This window comes from Poromitra crassiceps (genome assembly GCF_964638095.1).
Source record: "Poromitra crassiceps genome assembly, chromosome: 2".
In the NCBI taxonomy this organism is placed as follows: Eukaryota; Metazoa; Chordata; class Actinopteri; order Beryciformes; family Melamphaidae; genus Poromitra; species Poromitra crassiceps.
This window is the reverse complement of record NC_139624.1, coordinates 60071265-60094182: the sequence shown is the minus strand read 5'-3', so window position 1 is coordinate 60094182 and position 22918 is coordinate 60071265. Positions and strand designations below refer to the sequence as shown.

The window sequence follows — 22918 nt, the reverse complement described above, 5'->3', positions numbered from 1 at the left end:
AGGCTGTTTCTTCATGGCTCCACTCTGAGTGAGTATGTCAGGGCCAAGAGGATCCCCAGAGGCCTTCGTATTCAGAAGGAACCAACTATAGGTCACCATGATGAGACCTTCTGCTCCAAATGGAGTGAGATCCTCAACAAGGCTTCCCTTGATTTAACTGTGCATGTGATAGACTTTGTACAAAAAGAACTTGTTGAAGTGGACAAGGAGATCTCTTCCACAGAGCAACTATTAAGTGAATCGACCACCACCATTGACCTAAACTCCCTGAAAGAAACCCTGGAGTCCACCACTAAGAAGTACCATCAAGAAATCCAGAAACTTAAAATCAAGAAATTCAAGAGAGACACTCTCGACTACCGTGATGGACGGGTCTACCCTTGGCTCACCAACAAAAGACTCCCCAGAGAGAGGCGTTCACTCCCCAGGGGGTGCCACTACCCCTCAGGCTCCAGCACCTCTGAGGTCCCATCCGACTCTGACTCTGATTTTTTAGGGGCAGGAATGGCTTCCAAAGGCAGCCACCAAACCAGCCAACATCCAAGAGGAAGAGGATACGCCGCAGGGGCAAGAGGGGCTCAGGATCGACAAACACACTTCACCAGGTACTACTACCGGCAGAATCCAACGGACTGATCTTCAACCTGACCCAACAGCCACTCGACAAGAATGAAACTACTCTTCTCAACAAGGGACTGTCATTTGTTCCTACACCTATGACTGATCCATTCCAAACTAAGGTAGAACTATTCAAATTTTTTCGCAATATTAAATTTAAATATTTTTTTCACAAAGAGAGGACCAGTTTGCCTTTGAACATTGCATCATCTGAATGTAAACCTACTTTGAAACGTAAGAGTAAGTTCTGCCCCATGGTAAACCATGCCCCTATCAATACTTTCTGCAAGGTGGTTGAGAGAGATGTTGAATCATTATTTCAAACTCCCCCCCATGCTAGAAACATCTCCAAAGGTGAAGGAGAGGCTCTTCGCAACTTGGCCAAAAACCATGAGGTAATTGTCAAGCCAGCTGACAAAGGAGGTGGCACCGTTTTAATGAACAGATGTGACTACAACAGTGAAATTAGGAGACAACTTTCTGATGGAAACTTCTATCAAAAACTCCAATTTGACCCTACTCGACGCTTCAAAGCTGAAATTGACACTTTTCTTTCCAATGCCCACTCCGCAGAGCTATTGTCCAAGACTGAAAAAGAATACTTAACCAATGACTATCCTTCCAGACCTGTATTCTATATACTACCCAAGGTCCACAAGTCTCTTATAAATACACCAGGTAGACCTATAGTTTCGGGGATCGGGTCCCTCACAGAACCGCTTTCTAATTTTGTTGATGCCCACATACGCCCCTTGGTAACTCAATTACCATCCTATTTGAAGGACACGCATGATTTTTTAGATCAACTATCATGTGTCCAGTTTCCTGATGATGGCCAGTTTTTCTTAGTAACACTAGATGTCGCCAGTCTCTACACAAACATTCCACACTCTTGTGGCTTGGAGGCCCTCCAGTTTTTTCTGGACAAAAGAGACGTTCCAACTCCTCCTACTCAATTTATGATTGAAATGTCTAACCTTATTCTAACTAAAAACTATTTCCTATTTGAAAATGATTTTTTCTTACAGACCCAGGGTGTAGCCATGGGAGCGACCTTTGCCCCAGATTTTGCGAATTTATTTATGGGTTACCTTGAGCATCAACATATCAATCCTAACAATCCCTTTGACTCCAATCTTATTTTTTATCGACGCTATATCGATATATATATTTTTTTTTTCAGGGGGTCATCATCTGAATTGAATGATTTTTGTAAATATATGAATTCCTGGTCTGATACAATTAATCTCTGTATGGAATTCAGCCCCTCTTCTATTCATTTCCTGGATACTCAAATTACTCTTTCTGACAGAGTGCTTTCCTCCACTCTTTATGTGAAGCCCACAGACAAAAACAGTCTTCTTCATGCCAAAAGCTTCCACACATCACCATTGAAAAAAAGCTTACCATATAGCCAGTTTTTGCGCATTAAGCGGATCTGCACACAAGCCTCTGACTTTGAGTTGGAGGCGAAGAAACTATACGACCAATTCATCTCAAGGGGCTACCCTGATAGCTGGCTTAAACCTGCTCTATCAAAAGCTCGTGCCTATATTCCACCTACAGGGCCACCCAATCAGAAAAATCGACCCGGTAACTTGCTTTGCTGCACCACGTACAGCCCTTTGAGTAAGCAAATCAAGGAGGTAATATCTAAGCACTGGCATATTCTCTCTGCTGATGTCGTGGGTAAAAGCCTGTTTTCTAATTTGCCTTTTTTTGTGCATTCCAGAGCCCACAACGTTTGTGACCTGCTGGTACATGCGGACACTTTTCATGCTGGACAAAGTAGGAGGATTGACGCAGTGGTGTAGTCTACCTTTTTTCAGAGGGTATACTGTGACTCTGACGGAAGTGGGCGGAGATTCGACCCATTTCTTGTTGTTGTTCCTCCCCAAATTTACAGAATAGCTTCAGCCATCAGCTTCATCTTGCTTCTTCGGTCGCTATTCTGTCTCCTGAAGATTTGTTTGCCGACGGGGAGAAAGCCCCACGTTATAGCCACCCGTCAATCACTCTCTCTCTCTGCTCAACGCTGTAACACCATTTTATTTTGAAATTCAGTTGACTTTGCCATTTCCCACGGATATTGTCGCGTTTTTCTTTCCTGGCTTGACAGAAAAAGTCTGCCTTCACGCGCCTTGTCGGCTTGAAAATAGAACTCATGTAAAAATCGGCGCAGCTCAGGCGAGGCGTGGGTACACAGAAGGTTCACGTTGAGGCGCCCTGTGTACACAGCCTCATTGACTAAAAAGGACGCATTTAAAAGCGTGGGTAAAGGCAATGCTTGGGTGCTGTGTGTGGACGTAGGGTAACACACAGAGCGCACAGGGTGAATTTTATGAATGGAAATTGAAAACGATACGTATCATAGCGCATTTCCCAGTGCGCCAACGCAAATCTGAGTAATTTCGCAGTGTGTAGATTGCGTCTACCTGCGTTGCACGTAGACTACACCACTGGATTGACGGCCCTATTGGCTTCTTTCCTTGCCTTCACTGCACTTCCTGTCAAAACCACAGGAAGGCCAACTCTTTTGTCAGCCATGTAACTAAGAAAGAATTCAAGATCCACAAATGTATTTCTTGCCATTCTGTTAATGTTATTTATCTACTTATTTGCCCTTGTGGACTTCAGTATGTGGGGAAAACAAATCGACAGCTCAGAACCAGAATCAATGAACACAGAAGCTCCATCCGCAGAGGTGATATTAAGTCACCTGTAGCTCGACACTTCCTGGAAGCTAAACATCCAGCCACTGCTCTGAGATTCTGTGGCATTGATAAGGTCGACCCCAGTCGTAGACACACAGATCTAGAAACAAAACTTCTCCAATGTGAGAGCAAATGGATTTTTAAACTTAAAACTGAACAACCTCTAGGGCTGAATGAAACTTTGTCTCTAGCCTGTTTCCTCTAGGCCTCTGGACAGTGTCTACATGTACCAGCGTGTCCCTATGTCCTCCATGGCTCCTTCCATGACTCTGCCTCCCTTTGTTTTTCTCCATTGATGAGTGTATTGTGGCAACCTTTGCATATTTGTGGAACATTCTTGTGATTTACAGCCATTATCTATTATCTATTGTTTTTGGTGAAGAACCTTATTTTCAGCTAATTGACAGTGACCTGACTTTGTCTGGCCCACATGCAATCAGCTGAAAGCTGATTGATTGATGGCACCTGAGCAACATGATGTACCTGCCTGTCTATTTAACCTGTCCTTGTCAGACCTGTATGTTAGTAGCACTGATGATAGTCCTCGACTGAAACGTTTGCTGCCTTTTAATCCACTTTTTCTTTTGTTGCACTGTTTTGTCCTGCACTATGTAAAATAAAGTAAGTCTTTTTTGCTTGATCTCAGCCTCTGGACCTCCTCTGTGGCTTTTTTAGCCCTGTTACATCTGGTGTGCGGGTATTCTCTTTGACCTCTATTGTGAGTGAAATGTTGCATTGTCTCCCCTGATTCTAAGTATAGTCGAATCGCTTGGTTTGAGCAAGTAAAACAATTTTTATAAGCATTTTAAGCAAGGTTTATGGAAAAATGAATGGCGGATGAAATCCCATGAAGAGGGAGAGGTTGCTTATAAGAATTGTTTTACTTGCTCAAACCAAGCGATTCGACTATACTTAGAATCCGGGGAGACAATGCAACATTTCACTCACAAAAGAAATAATAAAAAAAAAAAGTAAAAAAATAAATAAACAAATTTCGACTTTCAATAATAAAAGTCGACCTTGATAATAACGATTATTCGAAAATTCGAAATTCGATGCCCATCCCTACTCTATATCTGTCCTTATTGTACATCAGAAAATAATCAATCGTAGAATATGTCGTGTGGTGAGGATAAATATGTATAGTCTTTGCTTGTGGGGTTCAATTCCCTCCACACATCAATAATACCCAATTCAGACATTAGACCCTTACTTTTTTTTACTAATTGCAGTGTTTTTCAATCCTCCACCTGTAGAATCCAGCTGTGAGTTAAGTCTTTGATTCAAATCCCCTCCAGCAATCAAGACACCCTCCACCTCCGATGCCATCAAGTCAAACATCTGCCTGTAGAAAATCCAATTTGAACCCGGTGGTGCATAAATGTTGAGAAGGGTAACCAGCTCTCCCTCTAATCTCCCCTTGATCAATATATATCTGCCTTCTTTGTCTCCAGTCTCTGATATTTTCTCAAATGATATCCCCCCTGATATTACTATAGCCACTCCTCTTCTATGCCCTGATTTATAAGATGCCGAAAATATTTGATTATATCCATTTCTCTTAAGCTTTTCATGTTCCTTCTCTGTTAAGTGAGTCTCCTGCAAAAAAATGACCCCCACCCTGTCCTTTTCATCTTACTTAGTATCTTGCTTCTTTTAGTTGGATTGAGCACTCCATTTACATTATATGAAGCTAACTTAATCCCATTTTTTTGTGTCGCCATTCTTTTCCATGTGATCTGCTTTGCATCATTCTCATATCTTCCTTCATCCACAGAGAAAACCCTTTGCTACAGTAACAGTAATGTACATTGAACAAAATAAAACAAAAACCTGGAAAGAACATTCTCCAGTAATGAAAACAAAAGACTTCCTCTTGTGAGGTCTGCATCTTGACCCTATGTGAGCCCAGATGGTTAGTCGGCTCTGAGGGGAAACCCCTATACCCAAAAGGCAGGGGGCCCTCATTGCTAAAGTTAGCTTGGTTCATACGTCCCTAGCAGCTCCGTGAACTGCTTCCCCGGCTTATTTAACCGATTTCAGTAATACATTCCTGTCCATTCATAATGAGTTTGATTTATTTTTATTTTTATTATTAATATTCTTTTTTTCTTTTTCTTTTTTTCTCATCTCATAAATACAGTCTTCTATACATTTATTTTCTGAGTGGCGTTGTTATTACCTGCTATCTATATATTGCCAAATCTCCACCTTAGTGTCCTGTGCCCCATCTGCTATTTCCTCCTGAAGGCTTGCAGTTTCTCTTTGAAGCTCCTTCTTGGCTCCTGGGCGCTTCCCTCACCTCCCACCCGACCCGCCTGGCCCGCCGTCCACCATGTCTGTCGCCTGATCCTTTCCATCAAGTTCTCCACCGGCTTCACCACCATCACCTGGAATCCTCTCACCGCCATGGCCCATGTCCTTAGTAGCTTCCTCCGCTGTGTTGTATATGCATGTTTCCCCCTCATAGAACACACAGAGTCTCGCTGGGAATGGTGTCTGGAAGCGTACATTCTTCTCTTTCAGTACCCTCTTCACCTCGTTGTACTCCTTTCGTCTTCGCATAACCTCCGGTGCGTAGTCATGGTCCAGAAACACTTTCTTCCCCTCATACATGAATCCTTTCTTCTGCCATGCGATCTTGATAAGCTCCTCTTTGCTCCGATAGCTTAGCAACTTCACCACAATAGATCGTGGCGCGGCATCGTTTGGAGGCCTTGCATCTGAGAATCTTTGGAGGTGGCAACCGGATGCTGGACTAAGCCTACAGTCTGAGGTGTAAAGTGAGAAGAAAAAAGGGGAAAAGACTTGGGGCGCACCAGTATTGGTGATAATGGTTTTCGAGATCTCGCCACCGATTCTCACAAACTGGGGTCTAGATGTGAGGTAATCGACAACCCTGGCAACCATGCTGTTGTTTATGCTAAAATCAATCAACTTATTGGCTAAAATATCAGGCTGGCATTTTAGTTTAAAATTTACACATTTTTCTTACAGGGGGCATGGCCCCCCCGAACCCCCCAAGAGGGTCCAAGCAAGGTCCACCCACCACAATCTCTCCAAATCCTGTGGGAAACATACAGTTATTAGTATTTTCTTTGTTCTTAAAATATACATTGCCTGTATATTTATGTTTTATTCATAATTAAATTGAGCATTGGGCCTTTATAAGAATGTTTATTTATTTATAATTAAATTGAGCATTGGGCCTTTATAAGAATGTTTATTTGTATTATTTCAATTGTCACACTCATGGATACATATTTGAGGTTTGTTTATTAATTGGGAATAGGACCACTGGAACAAACGCCGCGAACATGATCCGGCTACTTTTTCAATCTGACTGGCTACTCAAAAGTTTGGGGAACTCTCTGGCAGCATATCTAAACATCTAAGCAACAGACTACAAACTGCACAGAACAAACTTATCAGACATTTGTCAACATTTTAAAATGCTTGGTTGGCTCACCGTGGAGGACAGAGTGGCCATGCTGAAGCTTAGTCTGCTTCATGGCATTTACTGAGACTCAGCACCCAATTATTTTAGAGGTTATTTTAAACGGGTTAGTGACTCCGACAACCCCAGGATCAGGGCCAGTGACAATGTCATCTCATGGCTTTTCCTATCACTGCTACAGTACGCTGATGACACTCAGCTTTACCTTTCCTTCCCCCCCGCAGACACCCAAATCGAGGCACGCATCTCTGCATGCCTCAAAGATATCAGTGACTGGATGTCTGCCCACCACCTCAAGCTCAACCTTGGTAAGACAGAGCTACTCTTCCTCCCAGGGAAAGACTGCCCTCGCGCAGACCTCTCCATCTCCATTGACAATACCACTGTGCTTCCCTCCCAAACAGCTAAGAACCTTGGAGTGATCCTTGACAACCAGCTGTCTTGCTCGGCCTACATTGCTGCGACAGCACGCACCTGTAGGTTCTCCTTGTACAACATCCGCCCGTTTCTCACCAGGGAAGCGACACAACTCCTGGTCCAGTCACTTATCATCTCCCGCCTGGACTACTGCAATGTGCTTCTGGCCGGCCTTCCTGCCGCTGACATCCTACCGCTGCAGCTCATTCAGAACGCTGCAGCCTGTCTGGTATTCAACCAACCCAAATTCTCTCATGTCACTCCCTTCTTCCGGGGCCTTCACTGGCTTCCCATCTCGGCACGCATTAAATTCAAAACACTGGTTCTGGCCTACAGGGCAGTACACCAGACAGCCCCTCTCAGGGCTTAAAATTCGAGAATCGTGCATATTTTTGTCAATTCCTGCAGATTTGTAATTTATAATGCGGGAGAAGTCCCGCAATTGTTTGCGCACCAATGTCTATGTTAAGCCGACAGAGCGGCACGAACGTTTGCTGACAAGTGGTCGCCGTGTCGGACACATTAGAGTGCGGACTGTTAGCTCAATGTAGCACCAATGCTCAGGCAGTGGTGTAGCCCATTACATTTACATTACATTATATTACATTACATTACATTAGCCCATGGTGTAGCCTCCCCGTTCGGCAAGCAGCATATTTGTTGTGACCAAATATCACGCATTCAAAGCACTTCATACTCCCAGAAAAAATTAAACGTCCAGGTTTTGTGTCGGTCGGTGGCTCTAGAACAGCTGGCTAACGTTACAGTGGCTAACCGGAGCTAACGTTAAATTGCGTGTGGGGTAAGTCTAGGGTTGCCAACTTCTTGAAATGGAAATAAGGAACGGGGGCGGTCCGGCGGGGGGGCCAAATGGCTTTGGCTTCAACCATTGGCTTCAACCATTTAGGCTACCCATTAATACAAGCAAACACACAAACCTGGATTTGATCAGTTTTTGCAAGTTTTTTTGCGCTATGGATAAAGTTCAACATTTTAAGAAAAACAATAAACAGTAGTGCAAATGACATTTTGATATAGCCTAATTTATCTTCACCAATGTGAACCAATGTCATTCAAGAAATTTCTTTCAACAGTGCAAACAGCAATTTGACATAGCTATTGTTTTGAATAGACAGACTCTATAATCATCAAGACAGCACTCGCCAATTCACTCGGCTTTCATCTCATCTACTATTAGAGGTAAGATGACATTTAGACATTTAGACTGTTTAATAACAATCGAAAATCTTGCTCGTAGTTGCTTTAATTCAGCATTTTCATTCCAATTTATTAGCCCGGTAGAGTATTAGCAAATTTGCAGTTGCACACTGTTACTGAACACACTGAAATAAAAAATACAGTGCCTAAGTATTCTTGTTGTCGCTAAATATACAGCGGTGCAAAAAAAATCTATACAGCGATATATGGCGATATTTTTCTGAAATATTGATACAGTATTGCGGAAAAGGGTATTGCGATATATTGCCTATCGATTTTATTGCACAGCCCTATTTAATATCAGAGTTGGCTTTTAAAATGCATGATGCCTGATCGTGCATTGCCCCATGCTGTTTTATAAACACTGTGTTGGAGAGGGTGGGAAAGGTGAAGTGCGGGGCAGGTGGGGGGTGTCAAGTTAGAGGGTGACAGGTTGTTGGAGCTGCAGGCGGATAAGTTGAAGCTGATGTGCAACCTCCACATCTACAGATCCTCCACCTCCAACTCAGAAATTAAACTTGTGCATGACCATTCCTGCCTTCCCGGCCAGCAGCGAGTCAATACTGCCTCAGCATTTGTCATTTGTAGAGAACACTAAAAACCCACAACAGTTTTCCAGTGATGAAGAGTCAGCTGCAATATTGCTTCAGTAGTAAGTCAACTTTTGCCATCATTCTAATACATTATATAATGTATTGGGGTATGTATATATGTTATGATTTTATGTATTGTCTGCTTTTATACTGGACCTTGTGTCTGTTAATAAAGTGATGATGATGATGATGATGACATCCTTAGCACCCTAGCTAGCCAGCAACATTAGCATTTGCTAAAAACAGTAAAAGTAACAGTAAACGGTAAAAGTACAAATCAAGCACGAATCAGAAATGGGAGGTTGAACATGAACACCAATACAAACCCCAAATAAAAGTCTGACTGTATGCACTTTTGCCTCATCTTTTGATGTGAAATCTTAAGATTAAAGATTAAGAGTTATCTCCTATCCCAGTACACCAACTGTGTCTGCTATAAACAAGCATGTAAAACAGAAAGGCAACTTTGGTACCTGCAGAGTCATAATGTGATAACAATTAAATATTTACATTCACAAAACGCTCGTTATCAATCACAATACAGATAAGGAGCGTACACATGGAAGAGCAAGTGTGTGTGTGTGTGTGTGTGTGTGTGTGTGTGTGTGTGTGTGTGTTAGTGCTGCACGATTTGGGGAAAAGGTGCGATTAGCGATTAGGGTGGACAATATTGCGATTGCGATTGTGATTGCGATATAATAAACAAGAGGTATCTAGGGATGTGCCGGCATGAGTTTTTGACGGTATGATAACCTTGGACAAAAATACCACGGTTTCACATATCACAGACTAAAATACATGAAATATGTTACAATTTAAAATATATTAAAACTAAAAAAATAAAACAATTTGAAATTAAATTATCTTTACAAAAAAATAAAACATTTTGAGACATTTGCCTGTCCCAAACATGTAAAAAAGAAACACCAGTCAAAAAGAAACTGCACTGTGTTACAGCACATAGAAGATGGCTCAGCAAAGTTGCAAAGTTAGTTACATGTCTGTCCCATCGACTTATATAAGATGGACGCCACTTCACCTCCCGTTTAGTGAAGCCGCTGCATGTTAGATCTCCGCCCTGACGGCTGAATCCAGTATTAGGTCACAAGGCCCGCCTCCCCATGTTAGTGGATGGGAAAATCACAACCGAAATAATCACAGTATACGTCAGATAATTTTTTTCCAAAGGTGGTTTGTATCATTTTAGATAGTCATTATCATGCTAATGCCTGTGCAAGTGGTCATTTTTCTGATCAGTTTGTTTTTAAGTAGTTATTTGACATATAAAAAGGGATAAAAATGGATGATTGACAGCTGTGGCAGCCAGTCTCAAGCCGTCATTGGCTGGACAGGCTCTGCACATCATAGATCTATCGTCATAGACAACACACACGGCTTCATGTTATCTAACGCTCCCGGGAAGTTGGGTGGCTCATGTTGGCTTGTGCTGGCTACCAGACATCAATGGACCCCAATAAAAAGAACATTGTTTTGAGGAATGAAAACAAATGTTTTGTGCGCGAGGAATTAACGTTGGTTGGGGACTGAAGTAAGTTCAGAAAATATGTGTTTTATGAGTTACTCCAGCTACGTTATAAGTAGGCTACACAATGGTTTTAACATGCAGGCTAGCATTAGCTGCTTGCGCTACTCGGCTGTTTTTCATATTACCGGTACTATAACTTAACAACCGATAACGATAGCTGGAATAACACAATAATAGACACATATTTTCAGAACTGACCAGGTTGTCCAACTGACAGGAAATGTGTTTTATAACGTTAACTCCCGTCCCGGGTATAAGATGAGATGCGGCCTAGTAGTACACAAGCACCATTAGCTCATCGCTAACGGGTTAGCATGACATACAAACAGACGTTTTATTTTTTGTAGGCTATTAAAGCAACAAACGTTTTTATATGCATATCTGGGGGAAATGCTTTGACTGTGGGGATGTTCGTTCTTCACAAGCTCCTCTCTTAGTAACGATAGACCAGGCAGCCTGGCTCACGTCTAGGCTAACATTAGGTTGGCCTGCCTACACACACTACCAGGCGGGTACAACAACGTAGCCTCACGGTTAGATTAAACCAACATTTGCGCCAAAAGAAATGTAATCATAAAGTTAATCAAAATGCCATGGAAACATTAGACTAATCAACACAGAGCTGTTCATCCGAGAATTTCCCCCAGTGAGAGGCTGAGCCAAGCAGCCCTGGCTCCTCTTGCGGGCTGAGAGCAGCCCGGAGGTCTGACTTGTCTGGCTGATACAACTCTCCGACAACGGAGAACGTTACAGGCTGCAGTACCCACAACACTATACCAGCAAACAACGTTGCGTAAAGCGTCAAGGTTAGAATTGTAAAACCAACATTTGCTCCAAAAGGAATTAAATCATAAAGTTAATCAAAATGCCACGAAAACATTAGGCTAGCTTAGTCAACACAGCAATGAGGCAGACCAGTGAGGCTGAGGGTGAGTGAGTGTGGCCTGCCTCCACTTCCGGCCCGCGCTGAGAGCACTCAGCAGGCAGCAGCCCGGAGGTCTAAAATCTCCGACAACCAAAATCAGATTTTCGTACAGGCGTCATTTTGATAAACTGATCTCATAGTGGGAATCTTCCTGGTTACTTTTGGCGAGACAAAAAATATTACAACTTAAAGTGTAATATTTACAGAGCTAGACTGTATATAAATACACAACGCACTGTGCGCATTCTAGAAACAGCAGCTCTACATAAGAAAGTTCAGAGGGGCGTGGAGCTCTCAGAGGTTCTCAATCAAGGGCGCTACTGCGCAGACTCTGGTTCAGTGATCTGGCCGGATTTTGGCTTCAAAAGAACATACATGGAGGAGATAGGGACACTCCCTCCATTCATATTATATCTCAATGGTCTGTCCAGCAATACTAATGAATGATACACCCCGTTTATTTATTTTGTAGCGACAGATGGCCTTAAACGCCACACTCACGTGACGGTTCTTGAGAGAGAGAGGTGAGAACGTGCATCTGCAGACTTTTAACGAGGGACCATGAAGGCGTCATGTGACAGGCTAGTTAGCTAGCCTGGAGGTGATGCTGCCAGTGCTGGCAGCTGCGACAGTGTTTTGCTATCAACCTTGTTAATCTCGTTATATTCTTCATCACAGCGGGTCATCCCCACTGTGCACTTAATCGCGCACTAGTTCTGCATAAGCACCTGCAGCTCTCTCCTTATTTTACTGACGTTCTCACTGATCACACGGCTGTTTTCATGTGTTTCTGAACGAACGGCTAGCTAGTTATTAGCATAGCTTGCTGTTAGCGATCATGGATGTTCTCTCTCGCCCTCTCGGTAGATAATATCTAACCTTGCTGCACATAACATTACTTATTTGCGGGAGTGCATGGGAGAAGTCTCCCGCTAGTATTGATGCCCAGTGTGATGGCAGAGAAACGTGTGTTTGCTGCGTCGCGTGTAACGTTAGTTTAGAGGAGGCTCTCACACACACACACACACACTCAAAAAGACGTGAAAAAAATAAAATAATCGCACACTTTTGCGGTTATGTAATCGCACGTGCTGACATCGCGATTGCGATTGCGATTCGATTAATCTTGCAGCACTAGTGTGTGTGTGTGTGTGTGTGTGTGTGTGTGTGTGTGTGTGTGTGTGTGTGTGGCACGGTGGCTCAGTGGTAGAGCTGTCGCCTCACAGTCAGAAGGTCCCGAGTTCGATTCTCGCCTGGGACACTGTGGGCGCTGTGGTTGTGTTCCCCCCCATATCTTCAGTGCCCACTGCCCAGGTGGGGTATCTCGTCGTAAGGGCCTTTCTGTCTGTGTGGAGTTTGCATGTTCTCCCCGTGCTCCCCCCAGGGGGTTCCTCCGTACATAACCCCCCCATTAAAAACATGCAGAAGATCAGATCGTCATCGTCATCCGACCAGTGACCACAACATCCGAAGTTGGTCCCCGGGCGCTGTACGAGAAAGCGACCACTGCTCCTGGCCTGCCCCCCGGAGGAAAGGACAAGCCAGGATGGGTTAAATGCAGAGGACAAATTTCACCGCCCACCGTCAGCATGAGTGTGTTTGTGGCCATGCATGTGTTGATGTGTGATCGTGTGACAATAAAAGACGGGCTTGTCTGTCTGAAATCGTGAAATCGTGTGTGTGCGTTCTTCGTCAGGCATTGTGTCTCATCAGGGGCCTGCATACAGTATGAATTGTACTGCTCAGCATGAACTAAGCAAATCTACACCAAAGAATAAACACACACACACAGAGAAAACAGAACACAAAAACATGACAAGCATAAACAGTTCACATGTAAATACCCGCTTGCTTGCTCGCTCTCTCCCTCTTTCTTCTTCTTTACCCTCGTTCTACCCCCCCCCCCCCCCCCCCCGCCCACCCCCCACACACACACACACACACACACAAGCCGTTTTCACACATGCGTACCGGAAAATTACCTGTAAGTCAATATCGGACATTTCCCGGAATTTCCCTTCACACCCGAGCGCTCGCATGTGGGAATATAGCAGCGAAATTGCCTGTATGTTGGGGGGGCGGGGCGGCACTGCAGAGCGGGTGGGGAGTGACGTGTCGGCAGAACTCCGATGGTGAAATAAGTTTGCTTGTCACACAATAAATCACACTCGTTTGTCTTAAGAGGGCATGTATGTTGTATCATTCACATTCGCTAACCAGTCTTTGAACTGAAATATTTGAAGAAGTTGGGATCCGTGTCTGAGAGAAATAGCCTGGCTGGTTCATGTTTATCCGTTCACCTGCGTCGCGTTGAAGCACTTTTTACAGACTGGCTTCACTTGATGTGTCCGGGCTTGCCTTCGCTGTCGGCAACGTAAGCAAAATACTTCCACATTTCGCTTCATGCATTTGCTTTCTCAACAAGCGTTGGGCGGCTTGCAAGACTCTCAGAGCTGTCTGTGTCCCTGTCGGGCTGCTGACTGAAGGAGGAGGACTGAAGGACTGGCCAGAGAGCGAGCAGGCAGCAGAGAGGGGAGAGGGGGAAATCGGCACATGAAGCTGACATACCGCTCTTATTATCACAAGATCATTTCACCAGTTTGCTTTAATGTGCACGAATGATTAGATTATGCCCGCTGGAACATTAAGCAACGTGTGTACACCTCGCCCATGAGAAGGACCGGCAAATGACTTGACACGTTTCACACTTGTGTCCCTGATCGCGCATACCGCTCTTCTGACTGGCTCGAAACTGGTGAAATGCCCGCGATGACGGGGTCGCGCTTATACCGGAAAACAACTTTCACACATGAAGGCATTAGACCGCGTTCCGGTCATTTAGCGGTAAAAAGCGCATGTGGGAAAACGGCTACAGACACACACACACTCTCACTCTCGCTCTCTCACACTCTCTCTCTCTCTCTCTCTCTCTGGAGTTGCAGCAAGAATATTTAATTGGTCGGCATTCAACAGGCACGTCATTCTCGGTAAGGACACTTTCATTATTGAAACAGACAACATGCATCCTCCTACTGTAGCCTATCTATCTGCATTTGCAGACACTCATGAACCAATATCTTCTGGACATTGCCTTGATGAAAAAACAACGCAGCTAAAAGTAGTAACTGCGACAGTGTCAGTGCAGACAGCGCACAACTTGAATCTCCAGCAATAGGCTACGCACCTTAATCTCTCCCACTCCACATCTCTCTCTCTCTCTCTCTCTCTCTCTCACACACACACACACACACACACACATATACACACACACACACACACACACACACACACACACACACCAGAAAGCAGTATGTTGTTGTGAACCAAGTCATTTGTGACTAGAACAGACTAAGCAAACAGAACAGAGATAGAGGGCTAAAAGAGAGACAGACTAGGATAGCGAGATGGAGAGGGCTGAGCGAAATAGAGAGAAAAAGGCAGAGAGACATAAGGAAATATAAAAGCGTATATGGGAAATCCTCCATCCGTGTGTGTATAGACTATAGAGAGTGGCTCCCAAGGTCATAGCTGGCGTTCCTGCATGAGAGCTAGTTGGGGGAAGGGGGGGGGGGGGGAGGGGGGGGGGGGGGCATTTTAACAAGACCAGCGGACAATGACGGTAGCCATGCAAGGAGGAACACTACTCTTAAAGGGACAGGTCAGGCCTCAGGACACCTGCTCGCTGTGTCCTGACATTTATTTATTTATTTACAGTATTAATATTCATTCATTCATTCATTATTCACACTTAATTTAGTTTGTTCCGTGAGATAGAGGGCGCCAAGATACAGACAGAACAACATTATAAATATTTCATAGTATGTATAAGGAAAAAAGTAGCCAGAGAGAGAGAGAGAGAGAGGGGGGTAGACAATTAAGCCCAAGGCACACCAATCAAACACCATTCTCCAACAAACACGGATAAACACCAACAGCAATTTGGCAAAAGTCTGATCTATTAAATTGCTAATGTTGCTGCTGGCTCTGAACTAAACAGCGCCCTGTGATGACGTCACTTGTTTTGGTACGCTGATTGGCTGAAGATGTTTGTGTGTCAACGCAACTACGCCCGCCCATGATCCCGCCCCTGCTAAGGACTGGTCACAAGGTTCATCACAACGATGGCATATCGCCCGTCACTGGAAGTATAAACACTTGTCGTTATCACCAACGATGGAATGTGATCATGGTCGGTCACAACGACCATAAATCGCTGGACTCTAAACTGCCCTTTAGAGAGACATGTCCTGCTCTTCGCCCTACAGTCACGTACACACACGCACGCACGCTCGCACGGACGCACACACACGCACGCGCACACACACACACACACACACACACACACACACACACACACACACACACACACACACTTGAGGCTTTTCATTACTGAACTACAGACATGGGACAACTCTAAACGAAGGGGTCTAGCCATGTCGCAGCAGTGTTCAGCAGGGAGTTCCCCAAGCCCGGGTGAACGGTGATTTCACTGCCTGGTGGCCTCTATCCGACCGGTTGCTTAAATAGATTGAATTTGGGGAAGCAGGCTGTATTCACTGAACAAGATGATCAGCTGATGTGGTTGCCTCAGTGGCACGTTTTAACATATAACTAGAACGACCGCAACGCGGACTTCTGCCTCCGCCATTACTTCATTCTTGAGTCCAAATCGCCATTTGAGGCAAATTGGAAGAAATTTGGTCAAGGCCCTCCTGAGATGTTGCGTTACAGAGCTTGGAAATTGGGTGTGTGAGGTCACAGTGACCTTGAACTTTGACCACCAAAATGTAATAAGTTCATCCTTGAGTCCAAGTGGACGTTTGAGGCAAATTCGAAGAAATTCCATCAAGACATTCCTGAGATATCGCGTTAACGAACTTGGGAATGGTGTTCGTGAGGTCACAGTGACCTTGAAGTTTGACCACCAAAATGTAATAAGTTCATCCTTAAGTCCAAGTGGACGTTTGAGGCAAATTCGAAGAAATTCCATCAAGACATTCCTGAGATATCGCGTTAACGAACTTGGGAATGGTGTTCGTGAGGTCACAGTGACCTTGAAGTTTGACCACCAAAATGTAATCAGTTCATCCTTGAGGCCAAGTTAATGTTTGAGGCAAATTTGATGAAATTCCGTCAAGGCATTCTTGAGATATGGCGTTAACAAGCTTGAAAATGGCGTTGGAGAGGTCACAGTGACCTTGACCTTTGATCACCAAAATGTAATCCGTTCATCCTTGCGCCGAAGTCGACGTTTGAGCCAAATTGGCAGAAATTCCATCAAGCCGTTCTTGAGATATCGCTTTAACAAACTTGGGAATGGCATTCGTGAGGTCACAGTGACCTTGACCTTTGACCACGAAAATCTACTCAGTTCATCCTCGAGTCCAAGTCGATGTTTGAGGCAAATTTGATGAAATTCCGTCAAGGCATTCCTGAGATATCGCGCTAACAAGCTTGAAAATGGCGTTCGAGAGGTCACAGTGACCTTGGCCTTTGACCTTTGACCACCAAAATCTAATCAGTTCATCCTTGAGTCCAAGTGGATGTTTAAGGCAAATATGATGAAATTCCGTCAAGGCATTCCTGAGATATCGCGTTAACAAGCTTAAAAATGGCGTTCTTGAGGTCACAGTGACCTTGACCTTTGACCACGAAAATCTAATCAGTTCATCCTCGAGTCCAAGTCGATGTTTGAGGCAAATTTGATGAAACTCCGTCAAGGCATTCCTGAGATATTGCGTTAACAAGCTTGAAAATGGCATTCGAGTGGTCACAGTGACCTTGACCTTTGACCACCAAAATCTAATCAGTTCATGCTTGAGTCCAACTCGATGTTTGAGGCAAATTTGATGAAATTCCGTCAAGGCATTCCTGAGATATTGCGCTAACAAGCTTGAAAATGGCGTTCGAGAGGTCACAGTGACCTTGGCCTTTGACCTTTGACCACCAAAATCTAATCAGTTCATCCTTGAGTCCAAGTGGATGTTTAAGGCAAATATGATGAAATTCCGTCAAGGCATTCCTGAGATATCGCGTTAACAAGCTTGAAAATGGCGTTCGAGAGGTCACAGTGACCTTGACCTTTGACCACCAAAATCTAATCAGATCATCCTTGAGCCTAAGTGGATGTTTAAGGCAAATTTTATGAAATTCCGTCAAGGTGTTCCTCAGATATCGCGTTAACAAGCTTGAAAATGGCGTTCTTGAGGTCACAGTGACCTTGACCTTTGACCACCAAAATCTAATCAGATCATCCTTGAGCCTAAGTGGATGTTTAAGGCAAATTTGATGAAATTCCGTCAAGGTGTTCCTCAGATATCGCGTTAACAAGCTTGAAAATGGCGTTCTTGAGGTCACAGTGACCTTGACCTTTGACCACCAAAATCTAATCAGATCATCCTTGAGCCTAAGTGGATGTTTAAGGCAAATTTGATGAAATTCCGTCAAGGCGTTCCTCAGATATCGCGTTAACAAGCTTGAAAATGGCGTTCGAGAGGTCACAGTGACCTTGACCTTTGACCTTTGACCACCAAAATCTAATCAGATCATCCTTGAGCCTAAGTGGATGTTTAAGGCAAATTTGATGAAATTCCGTCAAGGCGTTCCTCAGATATCGCGTTAACGAACATCGTACGTACGGACGTACATACGTACGGACGTACATACGTACGGACGGACAACCCGGATCCCTAATGCCTCCGGCCTGGCTATCGCCGGCGGCGGAGGCATAAAAATAGGGACAGCAAACAGCAAATACATATTTTTCTATTCATAAAACCTGAAATCGATCTTAATAAGGTGACGTGACGAACACGGACTCTCTCATCTCCCCGACACGACGCTGACTGCACCCAGCCACCATGAAATAACAACAGCTAAGAGAGTGGAGAAGATGTATGAGGACTGCGCAGTGAAATTGAGGGCTGATTTGGAAAGTGCCGATAAGGTGGTTGGTTAGCAGTTAGCAGGAATGAGCCTTCGCTTTTTCCACAATTGTCTACTCGAACAAAGCGTTAGCATCCAGCCACCGGAGTTTACTGAGGTAGGCTAACAGCTGCTAAGCTAACGTCAGATCACTCTGTCACGGTCCGTCAGTTTATTTCTCCTCACAAAAAGTGCTCCAGGCAATGCTTTTTCTATGCCAACACATTGTGTGAAGAGCCCCTACACAGCAGGTTACCCCGCTCTGTCATTATTACCATAGTAATTATTCTTACAGGCATATGGCTAATGCAAAATTAACTGCAAACTTGGGTTCTGCTTGTGTTTCCACACGGACCCCAATCCCCCCCCTCCCTGGCGAGTACCCGATTATTCGTTCATAATAGGAGAGTACTTGAGTATTTTAATTACTTCAAATGCCCATCCCTACCCTGTACTCCATCATATGACTTCATAAATTATTTGTGTAATGCATCATAGGACTTAATTTATTAGTTTTGACATTGTCACAGGCTCAAACGGCATGTGCATTATGTCACATATCCATTGGAGAAATGTCAGGAGACGGCTGTGCTATGTCGGCCTTGAATTGATCCAGTGTTCAGTGTCAGTTTGAGAAAAAGAGGAGCCTCACTCAGCAAGAAGTACACGCCTTAATGGAAACACGCGCACTTCTGTTTGGAGGTGTATTTCCCAACTGCCTGTGAATGTGTATGTTTATGTTTAATCAATGAATATTAAAAACGATCGCCATATAGGCGCTCATCTTGTCCTTTGCCAAATCAAGACCTTTTAAAAGGTAATCCCATCTGCTCTGTGCCTTCTGCTTCTACAGCTCCATACTAAACCACCAAATGCAAACAACAATACAAATCTGCTTCTGAATTTCCTTATATCTCTAGATTGTCAGTTGCAACATTGTGTGTAAATCTATCCATCCATCCATCTATCCATCCATCCACCCACCCGACATTCCCAGTGTGTGTCCTAACCTGAGAATGGAAGTTAGCCATAGTGGTGGTTTCGATATCCTTCTTTCCCAGTATTTCGATTTTAACCGGAGCTGAGGGGAAATTGGTGGAGAAGTAGTCCAGGAAGTCAGGAAGGTAGGTAGCTGCTCCATGCACGATCCCCATGACATAGTTGGCTGCCTGGAAACCAAACAGTCCATAAATCAGTTCAAAGCACATTAGCCTACATCACGGGTTCTTATCTTATGTCTATACACATAATAACTGATCATAACTCAAAAGTACAGCTGTACTTTACTTCACTGTTTACAAATATTACACGTGTATTACAACAAGTGTAATATTACAACTGTATCCTTTCCAGCCTCATTTACCCGTAACATGCATATTTAGTTGTCACATACCGTCAGTCCTTGGATCAAGCCCTGACAATAAATATAAGAGTGAAAAAAGATATTTAGAATTAAATATACTGCGTTAACCTTGATTTAAAAAGAAATGCATTAATGTACCCCTTTCCTTAACTTGGACCCCTCAGACAACACATGAGTAAAAAAACATCTTTAACTCAAATAAATAATCATAACATAAAACATGGCCAGATGTGGGGCGACAGTCTTCCAACAGTGGGCGCTATACTGCAGCTGCACAACAGTGCATTAGGCTCAACATCCACGGAACAGATGGGTCTGACTGACCTACGTCCACACTGTACCTGGGACGAGTCCTCGCTGAACGCCAAGGTGACAAACTCCTGCGCGAACCTCTGCCTCTGGCCCAGGGAGAGGGAGGACAGCTGGGACGTGTAGGCGTGGGCCACCAGGGCCCCTCCATTAGGCTGGGTCTCTATGTGCATGTAGGGGGCAAATTCCAGGCCTGCCATCCCAGGATGGGTGCACTGCGGCTGGTGTTTGGTTGGTAACGCATGGGGGGTCTTTATGGAGGATATGGGCGAGTTAAGGGAGTTGGGGAGAGATGAATTGCAGTTGTTGTTGTTATGGTAAGGAGGGTGAACAGGGAGCGGGGGTTTGAACAGAGTGTGTTTGGGATGGGAGGATGAGAGAGAGGAGGGTGGGAGCAGGAGCAGGCCAGCGCAGATGGTTTGGCTGGAGCGGTGGTACATCTTCACACGTTTGTGCTTCTCCCCCTCTTTGTGTTTCTTCTTCTTTTTCTTCTTGACTTTTTTGATCTGCAGCTCCTCCGCGCTGATCTTGGCTTTCTCTTTTGTGACTGGATGGAGAGACAGGGAGATAGAGAGAGGGATGGAGGGAGATAAATAAGATAAGAGCAAATACTGACTGCAACTAGGGGTGCTCCGATCAGGATTTTTGGGGCCGATCACCGATCGCTGGAATCAGTATCTGCCGATCTGATGACGGCGTTGATTGAAGCATTCTTTTTATCATGTAGCATTATTTATTTATTTACTTATTTGGCTATTCTTACCAACATTGTATAATAAGTATTAAAGTTAAGAGATGAGAAAGTAAAAGCAACTGTTTATTATTGTTACTCTCTCTTAGAGACCCAACTTAAACTACAGCAGTTATTAGGGACACAAACAAACGCACCTAGCGGTCTGCGGACCTCAGTGAGGCTGTTATAACTATGACACTTCGTACACTTCTCTCCTAATTTTCAACAAAGTGTGAGTAAAGGTACACGTGTTTAAGTGAATTAAAGTAATTTTATTTGTTTATAATGCTATGAACTATGAAGTAGTAGCAGCAGTAAGCATGGACTCAGCTAGCCTTTAGCTGCTAACGCCCACCTGAATCAATTCACACACATCTCGTGGCTAATAATATCCACTTGTCGGACTGAGAGCAGCTGGATGGAACTCGACCATCAGGACAGATGAGGTTTTTGTCACGAGTTTATAAGCCTGGAAGTAGCTGAGTCCTACTTTCAAAATGTGAGTACAGTAGCCTAGCTAGCTAGTGTAAGGCTGTGTGACTATGGACTGTGGTTGTCAACGTTACCGCGGGCGCGTCATGACGTTATAAGGACGCGCCGAGCTCAAGCCTGTTGATTTGACTCTTGTGCTGTCAGCTAAGCTGGAAGACGCCGATTGCCTTACATAATGTAACCTGACATGTACATGTTTACCCTGATTTTGTTCGTGTCCTTGTAAAAACTTAGCCGCCGCTAAGCTTTCTGGGAAATATCCGATGAAGGGAGGGGAGGGGTGGATGGGAAGAGTCAGCTGTGGAGCCCTGAGGCTCAGTAGCTAGCATTGCTGGCAGAGAGAGGTGGGGCTATGTCGTCATCGGTTCAGGAAAGATGCAGATTTGTTCACTCTGGGACCCGGTTTCAAAAATTAGCGTATTCTCCCAGAACGTATACTCCCAGAACGCTGGTTCCATCTGGACAAAACGTTGATACTAGAAAAAACGGTAGCGGATACACCTAACTCGTCTCCGTGTGGACATGGCCTGAGACTGAGGGAGAGGAAGAGAGACCTAGGGGACAGGGAGAGAGAGGACAGGGAGAGAGGGGGGAGAGACTGAGAGACTGAGGGAGAGAGAGAGGGAGACACTGCGCGCACGCCAATAGGCCAGGCGAGGCCACGCAGCAGCCGAGCTGCGGGCGAGGCCGCGCAGCAGCCGAGCTGCGTATGCGAGCTGCAGGGCCAGCTCGGCGAGCTGCAGGGTGGGAGCTAGCGAGCCTAGGAATCGAGCGCACATAGCGCGTAGGGCTGGGTATTGGTCAGGGATTCTGCTAGACATTTTCCCAGACGGCCAGTGCAGCCGGTAACGTTCCAAAATTCCGGCCATATCGAATATTTACCGGCCACTATTGTCATTAAGAGGCCGATGTCGCAGCAAGAATATTTAATTGGTCGGCACGTCGTTCTCGGTAAGGACGCTTTCGTTATTGAAACAGACAACATGCATGCATGCTCCTACTGTAGCCTATCTATCTGCATTTGCAGACACTCATGAACCCATATCTTCTGGACATTGCCTTGATGAAAAAACAATGTAGCGTTAGCTAAAAGTAATAAGTGCAACAGTGTCAGTGCAGCAGCGCACAACTTGAATCTCCAGCAATAGGCTACGCACAAATCGCTTGAGGGACAGTTTCTTCCCGCAGGCCACGAGACTCCTTAACATACACAAATAGTGTAGTAGCTGTACTGTACCGCACTGTAGCTGCTACCATTATGTATGTCTAATGTTTAATTGTATGTTTAATTAGGTATATGCTCATGGGTCGCGGAACCGCCCGGGCCACACGGGCCCGGGGCCGGGTACATTTCAGTTCCCCCCAAAAAATTAGATTTTTTTTTTTTTTTTACAATTAAACCTCATTTACTTATTACACTCAACTGGTTGTTTTTCAGATGTGATGTGAATCTAAAGTGAACCAAACAAGTCAGATCCACTATAAATGTTTTTCAGTAGATGCTGTGATGTAGCCGGTGCAATATTAATGTTTTTCAGGAGATGGCGATGTTGCTAGCTATAGGTTCTAAACAAGAAATATGGTTAAAATGTTTACAGTAGTTTTCCTT

General features: G+C 44.5%; 1 protein-coding gene across 1 annotated transcript in view; it reads right to left on the bottom strand.

The window, feature by feature from the left end:
* LOC310800023 (uncharacterized protein) overlaps positions 1-22918 on the bottom strand; it is a gene marked incomplete at both ends in the record, with an annotated part of 172320 nt that overhangs the window by 69829 nt on the left and 79573 nt on the right. Inside the window, 2 exons of the mRNA XM_083662620.1 lie at positions 19423-19581; positions 20117-20631. Of these exons, the coding sequence (XP_083518746.1) occupies positions 19423-19581; positions 20117-20631 (674 nt within the window). The remainder of the gene's footprint in view (positions 1-19422; positions 19582-20116; positions 20632-22918) is intronic.